General features: G+C 45.3%; 1 protein-coding gene across 1 annotated transcript in view; it reads left to right on the top strand.

The window, feature by feature from the left end:
- Nucleotides 1-1,486: 1,486 nt before the first annotated feature.
- Nucleotides 1,487-19,676, top strand: part of PIGL (phosphatidylinositol glycan anchor biosynthesis class L) — a 183,318-nt gene continuing 165,128 nt past the window's right edge. The window contains exons 1-2 of the mRNA XM_073565356.1: nt 1,487-1,779; nt 6,036-6,135. Of these exons, the coding sequence (XP_073421457.1) occupies nt 1,560-1,779; nt 6,036-6,135 (320 nt within the window). The 5' untranslated portion in view covers nt 1,487-1,559. The remainder of the gene's footprint in view (nt 1,780-6,035; nt 6,136-19,676) is intronic.

The raw sequence follows: 19,676 nt of genomic DNA, 5'->3' as shown, positions 1-19,676 counted from the left end.
TCGGTATGTAATCCGTATGGCATCCGTATGCAATCCGAATGGCGAGATTTTCTCGCCGCCTTGCAAAATGGACATATAATGGAGCCCTATGACTGGGTTTCTAACAGAAACGAAATAATAGATATAGACACATAGAATGCATATATATATATACTGTATATATATATATATATATACATACATGTCATTGTGACAAACATATATATATATTTATATTTCACAGAGTTCTTCATAGCAGGATAGCCGCTAATTAACCGGCTTCTATCAAATAATTCCCCAACCCGACATGAAATGACACATGGTTTACATTCAGTAAACCATTTAATTTCATGGTTTTTTATATGTCCCTGACTAATAATTAGATGAGGGTTTATGTGCAAAATTTGGGAGGTGTAGGTGTTATTTTAAGGGGTTAATTCGTTGTTAAAAAATGCGTGAGCTTCCCATTGCCCTGTAGTGGTGGCGAATGGGTTAATCTAACAAAGGGTTATTGTCACCTTACAATCGAATGGTGACATTAACCCTTTGTTAGATTAACACACTCGCCACCACTATAGGCCAATGGGAAGCCCACGCATTTTTTAACAACGAATTAACCCCTTAAAATAACAACTACAACTCCCAAATTTTGCACACAAACCCTCATCTAATTATTAGTCAGAAACATATAAAAAAACATGAAATGAAATGCTTTACTGAATGTAAACCATGTGTCATTTCATGTCGGGTTGGGGAATGATTTGATAGAAGCCGGTTAATTAGCGGCTATCCTGCTATGAAGAACTCTGTGAAATATAAATATATATATATGTTTGTCACAATGACATGTATGTGTGTATATATATATATATGTATGTATTCTATGTGTATATATCTATTGTTTTGTTTCCTTATTAAACCTGTCAGTGTGATTTTACTGTATCGCGCACTGAATTGCCGGCTTTTCTAAAAGACACCGGGTGCGTATTGCTCGCAAGTCACACATCTGGTCCGTGTGTAATCCGTATTTTTAGCGCACCCATAGACTTGCATTGGCGTATTACGGGCGTAGTACGCTGACAATCGCAGCATGCTGCGATTGGCACGGACCGTAAAATACAGACGAGAAATATACGGCTGATGGGAGCTGCCCCATAGAGAATCATTGGTCCGTGTGTAATGCATGCTTTTAACGCCTCTCACTCGTCCGTATTCCTCTCTAGTGTGACCCCGGCCTAAGACATATACGACTGCACTAATACAAACAGGCTCTGATTCATACTGCCAGGTTTTAGGCACTATTACACTTGTGCCTATAAAAAGGCAACTTCCATATCACCCTTGTGGTATATTTGTTTTTTTTGCACAGTACTCCTTTTACTGTAGATATATACATTAGACCAGGAGGTGACACCCAGCAGTATGGTCATCAGCGGCCTGCACGTTCCACTCCCACTTCATCTTCAAGCAGGAAACTGAGGTGAGCGAGGTGAATAACTGCGCATGCGCCAATAGCGGAACCTTGCTCTCCTGCCTCAGTTTTGAGCCGGAGCGTTATTTTGCTCGCGCCCTCTTCCGCGATGCTGGCTGTTGCTGTGGTTGCGGTGTTCGCTGTGTTGTGGTGGGTGTGCAGCAGCTGGCGGGACGCTGTTTCTGGCCGGACAGTGGTTCTGCTGCCCGGCGTCCGGGCTCCGCTGCTGCTCATCGCCCACCCAGATGACGAATGTATGTTTTTTGCCCCCACTATCCTCGGGCTGTTTCAGGAGCAGCGCCCCCTCTCTGTGCTCTGCTGCTCCGCAGGTATGGACACTGGTGGAGCTGGGCACTGGTCACCGCGGTGTATGACTAGTTTAACCCTTCCCTATCTGTCTGCCTTCATACCGGATGAGATAAGGATAAAGTGTCCTTGTTGTGCATAACAACCAATCAGAACTCAGCTTTCTTTGTTTCTAAGTAGTTTTGACTATGAAAGAAGAGATCTGATTGGTTGCTGTAGATGATGCTGATCATTCATGTTGTGTAGTGTAATCCAGTAGATACAGTCCTGGGGTCACATCTGTACAGACACCAGCAATAAAAGCAGCTTCAGGTTTGCTGAGAATTTATTATTTTTTTTTGTAAGGTTGCATTCACCAGCAGACTTGTTGTAGAGGTTTCTTCTTTGAGAAACTCATGCTTATGCAGCAGTGGAAATTTCCCCACTCACATATATGGGACAGATGGTAAATGTAAAAATTGTAGCAAATTCGCTATGTGTGCATCTATGCGAAAGGTGCCTATAAGGTGGGGGGTAAACATCACGGCTTCCCCTCATCCAGTGTCTGTTTTACATCTGATCCCTCACAAAACAGTATTTGGGTGCATGTGCCGAAAGAGCCATGACACAGACCGAGTCATAGTGTGCTCCTCTTTTGTGCATCATTTTTGACTGTATACGCCTAGTGAAGGTGGACAGCAAGAGTTATTACATATTGCTGATCACCTCAACTAGTCGTATATGGACAGAAATTACGCAAGGCAAGAGCATGCCGATTCATTAGCATTATAGTCAATGGCTCTGTCCGTACATACGCTCGAATCTCGTTTTGCGAGGGATCAATGTCAGCCCCAATAAAGCCACTGAATGTAGGGGCAAACGCCATGTTAACATAGCCAACTTTCAACTACAGTCAGCCAAAATGTCTCCTGACTAGTGATGAGCGAGTGCTTGGTGGTCGAGTATGCACCGAGTATTGCGGGAGCTCGAGTGACATGTTAGAATCCCTGAGGCCGCGTGTTCTGCACTGTATGGCAGGCAATCCCCTTATGTTCTTTGGGTATCTAACAGCTGCGAAACATGCTGGCTCGGGGACTCAAACATGTCACTTGAGCACCTGTGTTATTCGGTGCATACCGGAGCACCCTAGGCAAAGGCAAGTAATGAGTCCTTGGGCTCACCACTACTCCTGACCCTTATAAACATGGACTCTTGTTTCAGTCAGCATTATTGTTGCCAACCACTCCATGTGCAGTAGTGCTCTTTTTAGTGGCGTATGCATGTGTTCTGAATGAATGTCTTCTCTGATAATGTAAGAATCGGATATTCAAAAATCCATTCCCCTGACATCATCTGTCAGGAGGCACTACTGAAATCCCCCAATTTGACCATCTTTGCTTCAGTAAGTCTAGGGAGGGTTTTAATGCCACATTCAGATGTCCTGTTTTTCACACTATTCTGTACGTATTTTTTAAGGAAAAAACAAATACAATTTCTGGGGCTGATCACAAATGTCCACATAAAACTTGAAATGACTTTATAATCCGAGTCACAGATCAAACTCCCCAATGCAAGTCGCCTTATGGTATGTTTTTACTTTCTGATTTCTGCCCGTCAATGCATTGATCGTCCGTATATACTTGGCGCTCATTTATTGGCCAGTTTAACAGGGCTGTGGAGTCAGTAAGCCAAACCTACGACTCCTCAATTTCCATGATTCCAACTCCACGACTCCGACTCTCTCATACCAGGGCTTTGGAGTCGGTAAGCCAAACCTCCACATTTCCATGACTCCGACTCCACCAAAATGGGCTCCGACTCCAAAGCCCTGCGGTTTACACGGCCGACAAATAATGATGAAGATAAAGCAATCATTGATACGATGGTTTTGTTTCCATATAATGTGTAATATGAAGAACATTGCTTGTGTATATGGGCGATGTGCTGCACTACAGACTAATTCACACCTCAGTGATTTTTCTCATACGCAAAAAAAAATGCATCAGATTTTTTTCTATAGAAAAAAAAAAGCAAAGGTTCTTCCAATTATAATGTTAAAAATAGACAACACATGGATTGCACACAGATGGCATCCGAATGCTGCCTGTGATTTCTCTTGTCTTATATGGGTGATTTTCTATCTGACTTGGGATAAAAATCAGACGTTTCTCCATGATCTTTTGCAGAATAAAAACACGGAAATGTAAATAACCTCACAGACTATAATGGCTACGTGTTCTGTGAAAGACTTGAATAGAACAAATACGTGAAAAATAGACATCAGAATGAGGCTCAGCAGTGATTCTTCGGCCAACATGAATGATCCGATCATCCAACAAACAAGCGCCTTGCTACTTTATCTGGTTTATGCTGGCTGCTAATCAAGAATGAGCCATGCGACTATCATTTGGTTCTTTCATGATCTACTCTACTAAATGCAACTTAAAGGGGTTTTCCTAAGCACAAAAGTTAATTTTAATCAATAGATTTTGGAATAATAATAAGTTCCATAATGTGTGTGTTTAACCTCTTAACGACCGCCGATACACCTTTTAACAGCAGCAGTTAAGGGACTTATTCCTCAGCGTCGCTTTTTAACGGCACTGAGGAATAAGAGTATAGTGTCCCCCAGCGTCGGAAAATCTCCATAGTCTCAGCTACCGGGGGTAGCTGATACCATGAAGAGCATGATCATGGCCAGTTTGAACGCTCCCCTGTCACGTGATTGACAATATTCACCGAATAATGGCTATCACAAAAAAAGTCTGATTTAAAATTAATTTCTCTCTCCTCTGCTATGATCTAACATATCAGGGAAGAGAAACATGGATGCCTCCATCATCCACCAGATCCTCCTCCTCCTGCCCTCCGTGTCATCTTCCTGAAAAAAAAATTGCTGGCGCATTTGCAGTGCATCCACCGAGATCTACCAGCCGGTACCGGGCAACAATAGTGAATTTTCCTTATCTGTTCATTTTTTTTTAAACTCTTTTTATTAAAGGATTCCACAACATAGTATATCAAACATAGAACATTACAATATAGAGTCATTCATCATATTTCAGTAATAAGAAACAAACAAAACAGTTACAACGCAATATTCTTACTCAGTACACTATACCATTCGTTGCATCTTGTAGCTTACCGGGTCTATTTAGAGCCTTGAGCTCGTATCAGGTCGGAGTATAGAAGATACACATTCTAAAATTCACATAAATCAAAGCTTGCATGGTCTAGAAGTGACACACATCATGGACCATATCTCAAAATCGAAGAGACCATATCATTAGGAGCCAAGTGTGTCAAAGGGGAGTCACACCACTTTTCCCAAATCCTATGGAACTTCTGGGGACATTTTCTGTTTTTATATAATATGTTCTCGTAAGGAATTATGTCATTTACCAATTTCTTATTGGTTCCTTTTGATCATTTTGATAGACCCTATTGGCAGATTCCCTTTAACTTACAATGGAAGGCACAAAAGTTATATAAAGATTTCTAGAATTTTTCCTGCAAGATTAGCTGCTGTTTCTTGCCACCAGAATTGACGAGTATGAATTCAGATATGAAGTCTTAGTACATCAGATTCTTAGTGCTATTGCTGTCAGATGCCTTTGAAAATGGATATAGAGCAGGGGGGTTGTTACAGTGTGCAGAGAAGGCTGCTCCTGCTGCTAAGAATATCTCCCCTCATACAGATTGTGATAGTACATGGCCCAATTACAAAATTATTTATCTCCATATTAAATCCAGGATGTGTGAATGTACAGCTCCGACACATTCGCCTTCATGTGCCATTGAAAGGGTATTGCTATAATCGAAAGTTATCCCCTGTCCAGGATGGGATAATGGATAAGTGACTGATCACTAGGATCTCGACTTGTAGGGCCCCCCCGTGATCGTTAGAACGAAACTCAGCAGAGCATCGTCATGAGTGGAGAAGAAGAGTACATGCTCAACCGTTAACGCCGTTCGTTGATTATGGGAGGGACAGATATAACTAAGAACTATATTCAGCTTTCTCTAGAAGTCCCGCAGACAATGGGTGGAGGTTGAGCATGTGCACTTCCTCTCACATTCAAGATGGGGCACTGCAGTGCACTGTTATCTGAACTTAGGGGTCCCAGCAAGTTATCCCCTACAGTATGCTATGGATAGGGAATGACTTTTCATTCTGGATATACCCCTTTAACTAAATTACTCCCTTTTGTAATGAGATTTTAAATAATAAATTCTAAAAAATGGTAGGCGTACAAGAGCATAAGAAAAAGAATAAAGTTTATCTCTTTATATTTTATAGGAAATTACTACAATCAAGGGGAGATCCGTAAGAAAGAATTGCTTCATAGCTGCGCTGTTTTAGGAATCCCTCCTTCCAATGTAACGCTAATTGACCACAGGTATGATGCACAATGCAAGGGTATTTTTCAAGATTGTTTTCATTCTTCTAGCAGATGATAACCTTGCCTGTACAATAATACGTATTTACATTAGAACTGGCCATACACATGAGACATGTCGGACGATTTTGCCTAAGGACAGCACACAATTATACCCTAAGGCTTCAGATTTCCATACTAAGTATTGTGAGCCAGATAATAACCCTTTTAAAGGGGAATCTAGTCTTATTTCGAGTCTAGATTTGTTCTTCTATAAACGAGCACATTATAGTTTCTGGCATTAACATTTAATTGCTGCATAGACCTGTGGTTGTTGAATATAACAACTACACAATATTCACCCTCCCCAGGTCCAGTGATACTGCTCTGCTACCTCTCTTGTCTTTGTTGACTGGCTGCAACTCTAACATCAATAACTATATTGCATATGACTACTGCAGCCAATCACTGGTCTCTGCAGTTTGTGTCTTCTACAACGTTGTCTCGGCTGAGCCCGGTGATTGTCTGCAGTGTAGTAGCGATGTCACTGCTCAGCTTGTCAACAAAGGCCACAGCAGCAAAGGCATCACTGGACCTGGGGAGCGTGAGTATTTCTGTAGATTTGTTATTTTTATTATGTGGAAGCAATAAAAAAATTATTCCTGGACAGCTCCTTTAAACCTATTTTCACACTCAGTTTTTTTTATTTTTTACAAGGATTTTAGCACAGATTCTTGGTAAAATCTCTGATGATAATGTGCAGCATTTATGCAACAGGTTGATGCTGATTCTTTGACTATTTCTGCTTAAAAAAAATATACTGTTCTCAATTTGTATCTTAGTCAGGTTTAAGTCTGTTTTTACACATCCATGTATTTGGACTGCAATTCATAGACTCGCTGACCGGAAGTTGACAGCTTATAATATGCCCAAGAAGTCTGTCAAGTTTAAATCAGGAAACCCGTAGCTGATCCGTGTGTCACAGCCAGTACGCAGACCTTGAACCAAGGATATGGGAAGCTGGCCTAATCTGGGATAATTGAGGGTCATCACAGTGGTGTTGTCATGGCTCAGTAGGGTAAAACTATTGACATTTCTAAAATATTCCAGATACAGATATCTGGCCGAAAAACGCAGCCCCATACACATAGCAACTCAAAAGTCCATTAAGGACAGGAGAACCAAGAGTCTGTACAGCTATGTATATATGAATTACAGATTTTGTTAAAAAAGCACATGTTACTGTTTCAATGAAAAAAATCCAAATGCAAATAGCTTGGGAGATGCTTCAGACAAGTATATAAATTACAGTTTCATATGTCAGGAAAGAGACAAGCAGTGATCAGAAGTTGGATTTTCCTTAAGTACATATAAGTAGGATTAAAACCGATCCTTGCACGAGTTATACGGCCAGTCTGTCTCTGCCCTTATAGTAAGTCTTCCATATAGCTTTCCTCGCTCCCTGAGGAAGCCACACATGCGAAACGTGTGTTGGGACATTGGCTGGTGCGTTGCTCCAACATACTACAATGGCTGCTTATCCTCTTCTTTAGATTTCATTATGGTTCCATTATATATAATTATGTGACATGCACTGTGTGATTGATATACACTATTGAACATGTATCCCTATGTCCTGCATCTGGAAAATAGTATTTTATTGCAATTCATCTTTATTTAGCCAGCACAAATGATTATGTTATATGATCAACCACTATCATGGTTGTAAATGCAGCCGTAGCAGCTACTTTGTGACCTGGAGGTTAAGGAGGTGGAACCGGTTTCAAGAGTTTTGTTTCTGTACTCCAAACAGGATCTCATCACAAAGTAACATTGATTGCACAGTGAGATCCGTCTTTGTTACATGCAGGTTTTGCTGCTGATTGTGCTGCAGTTTATCTTGATTTTGTCCCTATATATTGCAGTATAAATGCACTGGGTAAGACTGGCTGCATAATTATAAGCATGCCGTTGGTATGAAAATCTGCAGCATATATGTTTTTCTGTGCTGACTTTTTTTCCACAGCCTCTGAAATCATCATTATGAAGGAAAATAACCGTGGTAGAGTAGCTGTCTGGCTGTACTCTGTGTTTCTCCTTTGTGCAGTCGGGGTGATATATGGGGGGATTCTTCATCTTGTGCTTGCTGCTCAGGTAATGGTAGTTGAGGTGCTGTTTTCTTCACTGCAGTCAGGGTTATTACCTATCAGTTTTGGGGCAGTTATTGTCCCTCCTGTGAAGCCCTATGAATTCTAATTCTCCCCATGTCTGTGCTGACTTTTCATTGCGGATCTGTCCTTTTCTGTTATCACTGTCTGAACCATCCTTATAATTTATTGTTTCTTGCGTCACCCATTTCGTACAGCTCTTCTGGATTGGACACCGTTATATATAATTTCTCTGTTTAGTTATACGCATAAAACAAGGCTTATACACCTGCTCATTTTATCTCTCACAACCCAAGTTTTAACTTTGTAGCACTGCATTCGTCCATCTTCGGATCTGTGGTGCCATGGGCATAGAATGGAGCGGCAGATCTCATGGACAACAAGCCTCTTCATGTAGCTCCTCATGGCCACAATTTAGCCGCCAGTAGAGACCAAAAGTCCCCCGTTGATGCCCACTAATCAGCTGTTCTAAACTCCGGCAGCAGCCTGAAGCAGGGGTTTAATGAATTTGCATTCTCCATCTCCATTCAATGCGTAGCTGGCAATGCAGGGTACTACAGATCAGCTCCTCTTCTCTGCAGTGCCCAGCAGCAGCCACTACATATTCAATGGAGCTGCACAATGCAGTGCTGTTAAGTGTTTACATCCAGCCTCTGTGAGAGATTAAAAAGAGCTGATCGGTGTGGAAGCGAGTGCCAGCGCCCCTCCGATGTGACATTGATGATTTATCCCCAAGGATAAGTCATCAATATAATTTGACAACCCCTTCAAGCTCTGTTCACAGTCTCTTTTATGTTCATCTGTGTTTTATGAGCAAACGACATTGGAAAATAGTCCTCATGGCGGATTGGATTTATTTCCGTGGGATTTAATTTTCACAAAATGCATTTATCATCTCCAATATATGACCTCTGTATGATGGGCCTAATGCACATAGGAGAGCCACATATAGGCATCTGAGCAGCAGCATGGGAGCCATAGACACTTAGTCGCTGCGTGGTGCTATGTGTGGTCCGTGTCACATAACTATGCAGCCATATGTGTAGATGATTCCATAAACATAAAGGCCAGCTAATCCTGTCCTGCTCCAGACTTCTCCATTTTATAGGATTCATTGTGGTCCCTCGTCACAATTGGACTTCATCTTCTTAAAAGCTGTGTCCTCACTATTGGAGATGACAGGGCGACTGAGTCACTGAAGTTGTGTCTCACTTTCATCTATGAAGGCCGCGGTAAACCATTAATCTCGTAGCTTTCATTAAACCTAGATGAGCTTGGTTGAACTGGTGTTAGGGTCATATCCCGGTGCGTTGGCTGCAGAGCCCATCCTCCACCCAGCGGGACACCCAAATGATAATGGATTTCAAAGCTCAGCTTTTTTACTATAGATGGAGAGACCTGGGACAGCGCGGGCAATGAATCGAGGTCATACTGTCACATAACCTCCCCTCTGCACCAGCTACAGGCAAAAGCAGAATCTCATTTTCATGTATTTTGACTTTTAATGGTCATTGGTGGCTTTGTTGAAGGGGGATAGGATATGGCAGAGCCTAGACAGCCATTGGTAAGGGGAACGGGCAGCAGGGGTTATGCTTGCTATCCTGTCCCTACATTCTTAGCAGATATGCTGTGGATTTTCTTTTGGGTGGAGAATCCAGTCTTACAGTAGCTGCCATTTTTTAAAAAATATTAATAAATCCCATCCACACATTGCATGGAAAATCTGCCGCATAAATTGACCTGCAATCTGGATTTTCAGCCTGCAGATAGTCAATTTATGCTGCAAATTGTCACTACGAGTCCCCCCTTTTGCAGTGCATATTGTGAAATTGTGACGAATTTGCACAGAAAATCCAAAATCCATAGAATTCTGTGTTTTTGGTTGTTTTTTTTTTTTTTCTTAACAGCTGTAGAAAATCATTAAAGCCTCATCCTGTATAGACGTATCCTAATACCATTTACTATTGGGTGTGTTCACAGTCACACATAGAAACTGAATCTTGCATGATTATTGTCACACTTGTAGCTATAAGGACTGGTATAATTAATTATAATTATTATTTATTGTTATAGCGCCATTTATTCCATGGCGCTTTACAGGTAAGGAGGGGTATACATAAAAACAAGTACAATAATCTTAAACAATACAAATCATAACTGGTACTGGAGGAGAGAGGACCCTGCCCGCGAGGGCTCACAATCTACAAGGGATGGGTGATAATACAGTAGGCGAGGGTAGAGCTGGTCGTGCAGCGGTTTGGTCGATCGGTGGTTACTGCAGGTTGTAGGCTTGTTGGAAGAGGTGGGTCTTCAGGCTCTTTTTGAAGGTTTCGATGGTAGGTGAGAGTCTGATGTGTTGTGGTAGAGAGTTCCAGAGTAGGGGTGATGCGCGAGAGAAATCTTGTATGCGATTGTGGGAAGAGGAGATAAGAGGGGAGTAGAGAAGGAGATCTTGTGAGGATCGGAGGTTGCGTGCAGGAAAGTACCGGGAGACGAGGTCACAGATGTATGGAGGAGACAGGTTGTGGATGGCTTTGTATGTCATGGTTAGGGTTTTGTAATGGAGTCTCTGGGCAATTGGGAGCCAGTGAAGGGATTGACAGAGGGGAGATGCTGGGGAATACCGGGGGGACAGGTGGATTAGTCGGGCTGCAGAGTTTAGAATAGATTGGAGGGGTGCGAGAGTGTTTGAGGAGAGGCCACAGAGCAGGAGGTTGCAGTAGTCAAGGCGAGAGATGATGAGGGCATGGACTAGGGTTTTTGCAGATTCTTGGGTGAGGAATGAACGGATTCGTGAAATATTTTTGAGTTGAAGTCGGCAGGAAGTGGAAAGGGCTTGGATATGTGGTTTGAAGGAGAGATTAGCATCAAGGATTACTCCGAGGCAGCGAGCTTGTGGGACTGGGGAGAGTGGGCAGTCATTTACTGTAATTGATAGGTTCGTAGGGGGGGTCACGTGAGATGGGGGAAAGATGATGAATTCTGTTTTGTCCATGTTGAGTTTCAGAAATCTAGCGGAGAAGAAGGATGAAATAGTGGACAGACATTGAGGGATTCTGGTTAGTAGGGAGGTGATATCTGGTCCAGAGATGTAGATCTGTGTGTCATCAGCGTAGAGATGATACTGAAAGCCATGAGATTCTATGAGCTGTCCCAGGCCAAAGGTGTAAATAGAGAACAGCAGGGGCCCAAGGACTGAACCTTGTGGGACTCCGACAGATAGGGGGCGAGGTGAGGAGGTGGTGTGTGAGTGGGAGACGCTGAATGTCCGGTCTGTTAGGTATGATGAGATCCAGGATAGGGCCAAGTCTGTGATGCCGAGGGATGAGAGGGTCTGTAATAATAGGGAATGGTCCACTGTGTCAAAGGCAGCCGACAGGTCCAGGAGGAGGAGGACAGAGTAGTGTCGCTTGCTCTTGGCGGTATCACTTATCTTTAAGGCTTCATTCCCACGATGAGCTTTTGTGAGTTTTTGATGTTGCAGATTTTATACACCATTTCTTCACTTAAGTAAATTAATTTACTTTCTGCTGCGGGCATAGCTGGGCCGAGCAGACTGTTAAGCCCAGCGCTAGCGCACGTGGATTTGTGAACCCACTGTGCCACAGACCAGGAACTACCCAAGAAGGGGCCTAGCTAAGCAGCTACCTTGGTGTTCATTGGAGCCTCTAGTGGTGAGTTCAGGCTTGTGCGGCAGTAAGCCTCCAGGTACCAAGCAGAACCTGGTCCTGCAGCTGCTGACCCCAGTTTGCTTGGCCATGATCCCCAGTCCTCTATGCACTTGGAGCTGTGTCGGCAGCTGCGCAACCAGCGAGAGAGCCAGGAAAACATTTGATCTAATGGCACTAGATGCCTGATTAGAAGCCCTGACGTCTTGGCAATCTGAAACTTGGGTTCCTGTAATGGAACCCGTCCTGCCTGGTCCACCTCTGTACTATGAGGATCCGAATCAGTGCCATGGGTTCCTGGAGCAGCGACACTTTTAATTTTTCAGCTAGTAGTTTTCTTCAGATTGGGACAAGGTGGGATTCCTGATGTCCTACCTAGCAGGAGATGCCCTGGCATGGCTCATTCCCCCATAGAAGAAAGGGGCTCCTATCTTCTTGGACCTGCAGGCCTTCCTGGTGGCCTTCCGAATGGTCTTCGACAAGCTGATCCCAGAGTCTCCAGAAAAAACTTCCCTTCCCAGCTTCCTCAAGCAGCCCTGACAGGTGACTCATGTGAGGAGACAGTCAAGTCTGGCCCGGCCCTTTCAAAGACCACCAGATCGCCAGCCTGTTGAGGCAACTAATGAGAAGTTATGGGAGTCTGTGAAGAGGTGTCGGCCTCCAACTTCTCTGCAGAGAGTCCTTGCAGGCTTTAATATGGTGTGTGCTCCCCGCAGTCTGGCGGCACACCTAGTACTCACATGCCCGCGTGTCCTCGTTCTTAAAGGAACAGCACGCACATTATGTTAAACACTCTCAGCCTATTGCGGAGAGGCATTTAGCATAAGTAGTACACTTGCAAAATGGCTCCCAGCCAAAGGCTGGGAGGTATCTTGTATGAAAGACTCCCTCTCCCCTAGGGAGTAGCCAAGCATGGTAGTGAATCACTAGATAGTAAAGTGTACTGCTAGTGAGTTGTGAGGTCCTCTGATCCCTGTGCAGCCAGAGCCTGAATGTTCTTCCCTGGTCCTGGTGTGGCCAGTCCTGTATCTATAGTCCCCTGGTCCCAGAGCAGCCAGTACCTGAACCCTGTCCCCTGGTCCCGAATCGGCCAGTGCCTGAACATTGTCCCCTGGTTCCGGAGCGGCATGTCCTGTTCCTAAAGTCTCCTGGTCCCACACCTGCCTGTGCATGAACACTATTCCCTGGTCCATGAGTGGCCTATCCCTGATATTGATTCCTAGGCTGGCATGGCTGAACTAAGCCCTAAAGTAGTGTCAGCGTACCCGACCCTTTGGGTCAGCAGCTCCAGTGCCAAGTTCTGCCCAGGAGCGGTACCTGGCCGCTACCTGCCGCACAAGCCTGACCTCACGACTTGATGCTCCAGTGAACACCAAGGTAGCCCCTTCCTGGGTAAACCCGGTCCTGTGGCACAATTGGTCCAGAAATCCACGTGCGCCACGGCTGGGCGTAATGGTCTGCTTGGCCCAGCCATAACCGCAACACTTGCTTTTTTTAATGCATTTTTTACATGCATTTTTAGCACGTTTTTCACTCTGCGTTTGTTGTCTCTTGTTGGTATGCCTTATTTTAAATAAAGCTGCTTTGTTTTTGAAACTTTCTGGTATTTGGCCTTGGCAGAGATTTATTAATATAGTCATGTACGGAGTACATACATTTTTAGCAGGGTTGTTGACTCTGATTCTTCAATTTCCCTGACATCCAACTCTCCGACTCCAATTCATCTCAACTAAAAACCTAGATCTTTAGATCAGGAACGAAACAGACATTTATAGGACATTTCATAACTTTCCCAAATTTTATGAAACATTTACAGCACATCCTGCATTGTACTACTGTACCAATTGTATTATATAAGGAGTCGGTACCTTTTATTCCTACTCAACCAAAATGGACACCAACTCCACGACTACGACTCCACAGTCCTAAAAATACATGTTTTTTTACCTGTGGATTTTCTGCATCTAATGCAAATCTATGAGGAAAATCTGATTTGAGTAACACTCGGCACTCAGAAGGAGATGAGTGAAAACGTGATGGCTTTATTGTTATCCAAAAGAGTACACTAGATTGTGACGTTTCGGTCTATCTAGGACCTTCATAAGATAATGCGGATTGTATAGGGAAGTACACAGAGATTGCAGCTCTGGAGTGAAGTGATGATGTAAATTTTTGGAATGGGGAAAATCTGCACATAGGACTCAGAGAAATTTAAATGCTGCAGATTTGGAACATGCACCGCGAGTGAGTCACACACAACGTATTAAAATACGGTCTGTTTTACACGGACGAGAATCGCAGAAATGTTCCCTGAACAGTGATCCGTATGTCATCCGTGTGCAATGCGAGGATGCGATTTTCTCGCATGTAATCATCCGTATGACATCCGTACGGTGAGATTTTCTCACCGGCTTGCAAAATGGACATATAATGGATCCATGGCCTCAAACATTTGTGAAAAATTTTATACAGTCTATATATATTTCAGTGAGACAGACACACACACACACACACACACACACATATATATTTACATTTCATAGAGATATAGATAGCAGAATAGGTGAAAATTCAATTGTCAGCATCTGTACTGACAATCAGAACCCTACAGGACATGAGACATGGTTTACATACAGTAAACCATTGCATATCCGTTAGATTTATATATGTCCCTCACTAATGTTAGTAGTGTGTGTATGTAAAATTGTGGAGCTGTAGGTGTTGAATTAAAGGATTAATTCATGGAAAAAACTTGCATTGGCTCCCGCGCAATTTTCTCCGTCAGAGAGGGCAAGCCAGTGACTGAGGGCAGATATTAATAGCCTAGAGAGGGACCATGGTTATTGGCCCCTTTGCTAAAAACATCTGCCCCCAGCCACCCCAGAAAAGACGCATTTGTAAGATGGGCCAATTCCGGCACTTACCCTCTCTCTTCCCATTGCCCTGTAGCGGGTGGCATATGAGGTAATAAGGGGTTAATGTCACCTTGCTAGTGTAAGGTGACATTAAGCCTGGTTAAAAATGGAAAGATGTCATAAGACACCTATCCATTATTAATCCACTAGTCTAAAAAGGTTAAAAAAACACACATTAAGAGTAAAGACTTTTAATTAAATAAACACACATTTTTACCATCTTTATTTCACTCCCAATCCAATTAAAGCCATCGTTCTCCTGTATAAAAAATTCAAAATAAAAAAGCAACAATATCCCATACCTATCGGGTCGTACAGTCATGTCCCACGCTGCAATCCATCTCAAGGGGTTAAATAGTTTACAGCCCGGAGCGGTGCTAATGCGACTGGCCCAGCTGTAAACCACGGAGGAATGAAGGAAAAGCTGCCTGATGAACTGATTAGCGTGGGAAAGTTTCTGAACATTTATTCGATCGTCCATGACAGCACCACCTGAGAGAGGGGATCCACCCTTCAGGAACAGGAACAACGTACAGATACATAAGGGCGTCACCTCTCCCACGCATCAGTTGGTTTCCTCTTCCTGGAGGACGGGATTCCCTACAGATCGTGCCATATGGACGTTTAGGAAATCCCCAGGCCGGCTGTCCGACCCAGGTAGCGAGGGAATCTCCTACCTCGGCCAGTGCGTGGTCCCTGGAAGCGCCGCGGTGGGTCCGGGTAGGGCTCCACGAAAGCGTGCGGAGCAGGTAGGAACAGGGTCCGGAGGATGGCTGTTCCTTCGCCAGCGCCGACAGGTATGTATTCCCCGCCCCTCCAGGGTTCCTCCGGGCCTGCTCCCAGCAACCGTCCCCCAATCCGGGCCGCTCCGCTGCGCCGGCCGGTGTGGCATGGTGAGGGTCGGCCGCTGGCGGCCTGCGCGTTGCTGGAGGCCGAGAATGGGAGCCGGAAGTGACGCGGCGGGGGGTGGGGCCAGAGGCGCCGGGCCAGAAGTCGGGTGCCGGCCGGCTTCTCCTCCCTGTATGCCGCCGGGCCTCGGCAGTATAGGTATCGGCGGGGTGCAGCACCGTGGGGATTCCCGCTTGGGGGATGGGTGGTGACACAGCCTCTGGCACACCCCTGCTAAACCGGATGTCCGGGAGGGGGATAAAAAGAGCGCAGGAACGCTGCAGGGCTGCGGCTGGCCCAGTGCAACAATGGCTGAGCCAGAAGCTCCGGTAACCCAGCAGGAGCAGGAGTGTTCCTCAGAGAGGTCCCACCCGGGCTCCCAGCTGAAGAGTCGAGGACGAAGCGCGCAGCCTGGCCGTAAGAGTTCCTCTAGACCGAAGGATCCAGCTCGCTCCCCCCGTGATCCGGTACCTATTCCTACTGCTGGGGTAAGAGATCTTCGTGAATGTACCCCTGATGCAGTATTCCCCTTATATTTTGTCTCTTAGGAGAAGAAGTGCTCTGGTAAGAGAAAAAACAGGGAATGTGGCCTTTGTGGTGCTCCCTTGCCAGAAGCCTACCCTAAAAAATTATGTCAGCCATGTGTGTGACAGACGGTGGGGAAAGAAACCCCTCACTTCACCACGAGCTTCGGGGAGATCATTAGGATCGAGATGAAGGATTCCCTAAAATCCCTATCCCAGGGTGAATCCTCGAAAAAGAGTAGAGCTGCAAAAGTCTCAGAATCAGATTCCTCAGCTGCCCTGGGGAGGGGCGAATATTCCTCAGAGCCCGCAACTTCCTCTTCGGCTTCATCCTCAGAAGAAGACTCTTACCGCTTTGCTTTGCCCTTGATCAGATGGACCGTGTAGTCAAATCTGTAAGGTCCACCATGGGGATGGCCGACACTAAACCAGACCTGTCAGCACAGGATCTTATGTTCGGGGGCCTAGATCTGAAAAAGCGTAGGTCCTTCCGATTGAAAAACCTGGTAGATAGAGAATGGAAGAAGCCGGAAAAAAGGGGCTCCATACCACCGGCCTTTAAAAAGACATACCCTTTCGATGACCCCTTGGTGGACAGATGGGACAAAGCGCTGAAGCTTGACGCATCCGTAGCTAAGGCTTCCAAAAAATCTTCCATCCCCTTTGATGACATGGCCTCTCTAAAGGATCCGCTGGATAAAAAGGCGGACTCACTTTTGAAAGGGACATGGGAAATGTCGGCTGGCGCCTTGAGACCAGCGGTTGCGGCTACCTGCACGACCAGATCCATGATGGTCTGGCTGGATCAGCTGGAGTCCCAACTTGAAAATGGTGCCTCTAGTGAGTCCATTTCAAGGTCCTTGGGAGTAATTCAGAACGCGGCAGTCTTTCTAGCCGATGCTTCGGCCGACTCGGCAAGGATGGCGGCTCTATGGTTAAAGTGTTGGCCGGGAGACATCCAGGCAAGGTATCGTCTCTGCTCCATCCCGTGCGATGGGGAATACTTGTTTGGGCCAGTGTTAGACGAGCTGTTAGAAAAAGCGGGAGATGATAAGAAGAAATTCCCTTCTTTACCAACCCCTTCTTACAGGCGTCCCTTCACCAGGAGACATTACCCTGGTAGAAGGTCGTCCAGAGACCGTGGCAGATGGGATGACAGAAGAAGGAGAGGTCCCGGGAGGCCAAGAAACCGGTCCAATGACTAACGGCTCCAGTAGGGGGTAGACTATCTGCTTTCTGCCCGGCCTGGTCCTGAATTTCCAGTAGCAACTGGATCTTGGATTTAATAGCCACTGGGCTCCAATTAGAATTTTCCCGGGTTCCCCGAAACAGGTTCATGATCACTCCTCTCAGGTCTTCTCCATCAGAGCAGACTGCTCTGGAAAAAGAAATTCAGGACTAATGTGATAAAAAGGTTCTGACGCCAGTACCAGAGGCAGAAAGGGGTAGAGGTTTCTACTCCCCTCTGTTTCTGGTCCGTAAACCAGACGGGTCCTTTAGGACTATTATTAACCTGAAAGCGCTTAATAATTTTCTTATTACTCACCCGTTTAAAATGGAAACCATCAACTCCGCAATAAAATTGTTGTTTAAAAACTGCTTTATGGTGGTGTTATATTTGAATGACGCCTACTACCATATTCCCATTCACACAGCTCATAACCGTTTCCTGAGGGTGGCAGTTCACTTAGATGGGTTAGTCCAGCACTTCAATATGGTGCCCTTCCCTTTGGTATAGCAGTTGCCCCCCTGGGTTTTTAACAAAGTTATTTCAGAGGTCATGGCTCATCTGCGTGAATCAGACATCCTAGTGGTCCCCTACCTAGATGACTTCCTCATTGTAGGCAAGACAGCGGATCATTGTCTGAAGCAATTACGCGAAGCAATGTCTGCCTTGGAACGGCTAGGGTGGCTGCTAAACGTCAAAATATCTCGTCTTCAGCCCCGGAGAGTCCAGCAATTTTTGTGCCTAATCCTGGATTCCCAAATCCAGGAATGCCGTTTGCCCCCAGAAAAGTTGGTTCGTCTACAACAACAGGTCTTGAACACCTCCAATAACCCCACCATGTCCCTCAGGAAGGTCATGTCCCTGTTGGGCGCCCTCTCGTCCTGCATCCCAGCGGTCCAGTGGGCCCAGTTCCATACAAGGAGTTTGCTGGGCGATGTTTTAGCATATCAGAAAATCCTCAGGGGTTGCCTAGAGGGTCAGCTAACCTTATCATGAGACACTATAGAATCCCTCAATTGGTGGCTTGATGAAAATTATCTAGGGGGGTTCCATGGGAATATGAGGTAACCCACATAGTCACCACGGACGCAAGTCCCTCCGGTTGGGGGGCACATATGGGGGAGATTTTAGTCCAAGGCCTATGGGGAGTATCATGAGTTAGGAATGTCATCTAACCTGAAAGCGTTAACAGCAGTGGAGCAGGCACTTAAAGAGCTCATTGTGTATCTACAGGGTCATCATGTACGAGTACTCTCCGACAATCAGGTCACCGTGGCCTATATCAACCACCAGGGAGGGACGCGTTCCAGACCACTAAGGAATGTAGCAAATCGTCTATTCCAGCTGGCAGAGCAACATTTCCTGTCCTTAACAGCTCTGCATATAAAAGGAAGAGAAAACATCGAAGTAGACTACCTAAGTCGCAGTCCCCTGAGGCAGGGGGAATGGTCCCTAAAACCTGCCATCTTCGACCTGATTGTGCAAAAGTTGGGGCAACCAGAGGTGGATCTCTTCGCCACCAGAGAAAAAAGGAAAGTGGCGCAGTTTTGCTCACTAAATCCCTGGGAGGGTCCTCTGGCGGTAGACGCTCTGCTGTTAAAATGGGACTTCAAACTAGCATCCGCCTTCCCGTCCCTGTCCCTGCTACCCCTCGTGCTGAGGAAAGTAAAAAAAAGACAAGGCAAGGGTCATAGTGATCGCTCCGTTCTGGCCCAGGAGGGCATGGTTCTCATGCCTCAGGACGATGTCAGTGTCCGATCCATGGCAGAGGTCCCGGATCTCCTTTCCCAGGGCCCAGTTTATCATCCTCAGGTGGCTGGCCTACATCTGACGGAGTGGACTTTGAATGGACACTACTAAAAGATAGGGGTTTCTCTCCAGGCCTAATTAATACCCTACTCAAAAGCAGGAAAACTGTTACAACACAGATTTATGCCAGAATCTGGAAAAGATTCCTTCAGGACTCATGCATGGTGGCTGGTCAAGCAGTTCCGATTAACCAGATTCTAGAATTTCTCCAAAAAGGCCTGGACATGGGGCTTTCCACCAGTACCCTTAAGGTGCAGGTATCTGCCGTAGGGGCCCTCTTTAACGGCAACATCGCCGGTAATTACTGGATCAACAGGTGCATTAAAGCGGCAGATAGATCTAGGCCAGTATGGAAAGAGAGG

Source organism: Dendrobates tinctorius, unplaced genomic scaffold (genome assembly GCF_039654945.1).
Source record: "Dendrobates tinctorius isolate UK_male_01 unplaced genomic scaffold, ASM3965494v1 ptg000016l, whole genome shotgun sequence".
Taxonomy (NCBI): domain Eukaryota; kingdom Metazoa; phylum Chordata; class Amphibia; order Anura; family Dendrobatidae; genus Dendrobates; species Dendrobates tinctorius.
Note: the sequence above shows the minus strand (reverse complement) of the source record. Positions and strands in the feature narration are given on the sequence as shown.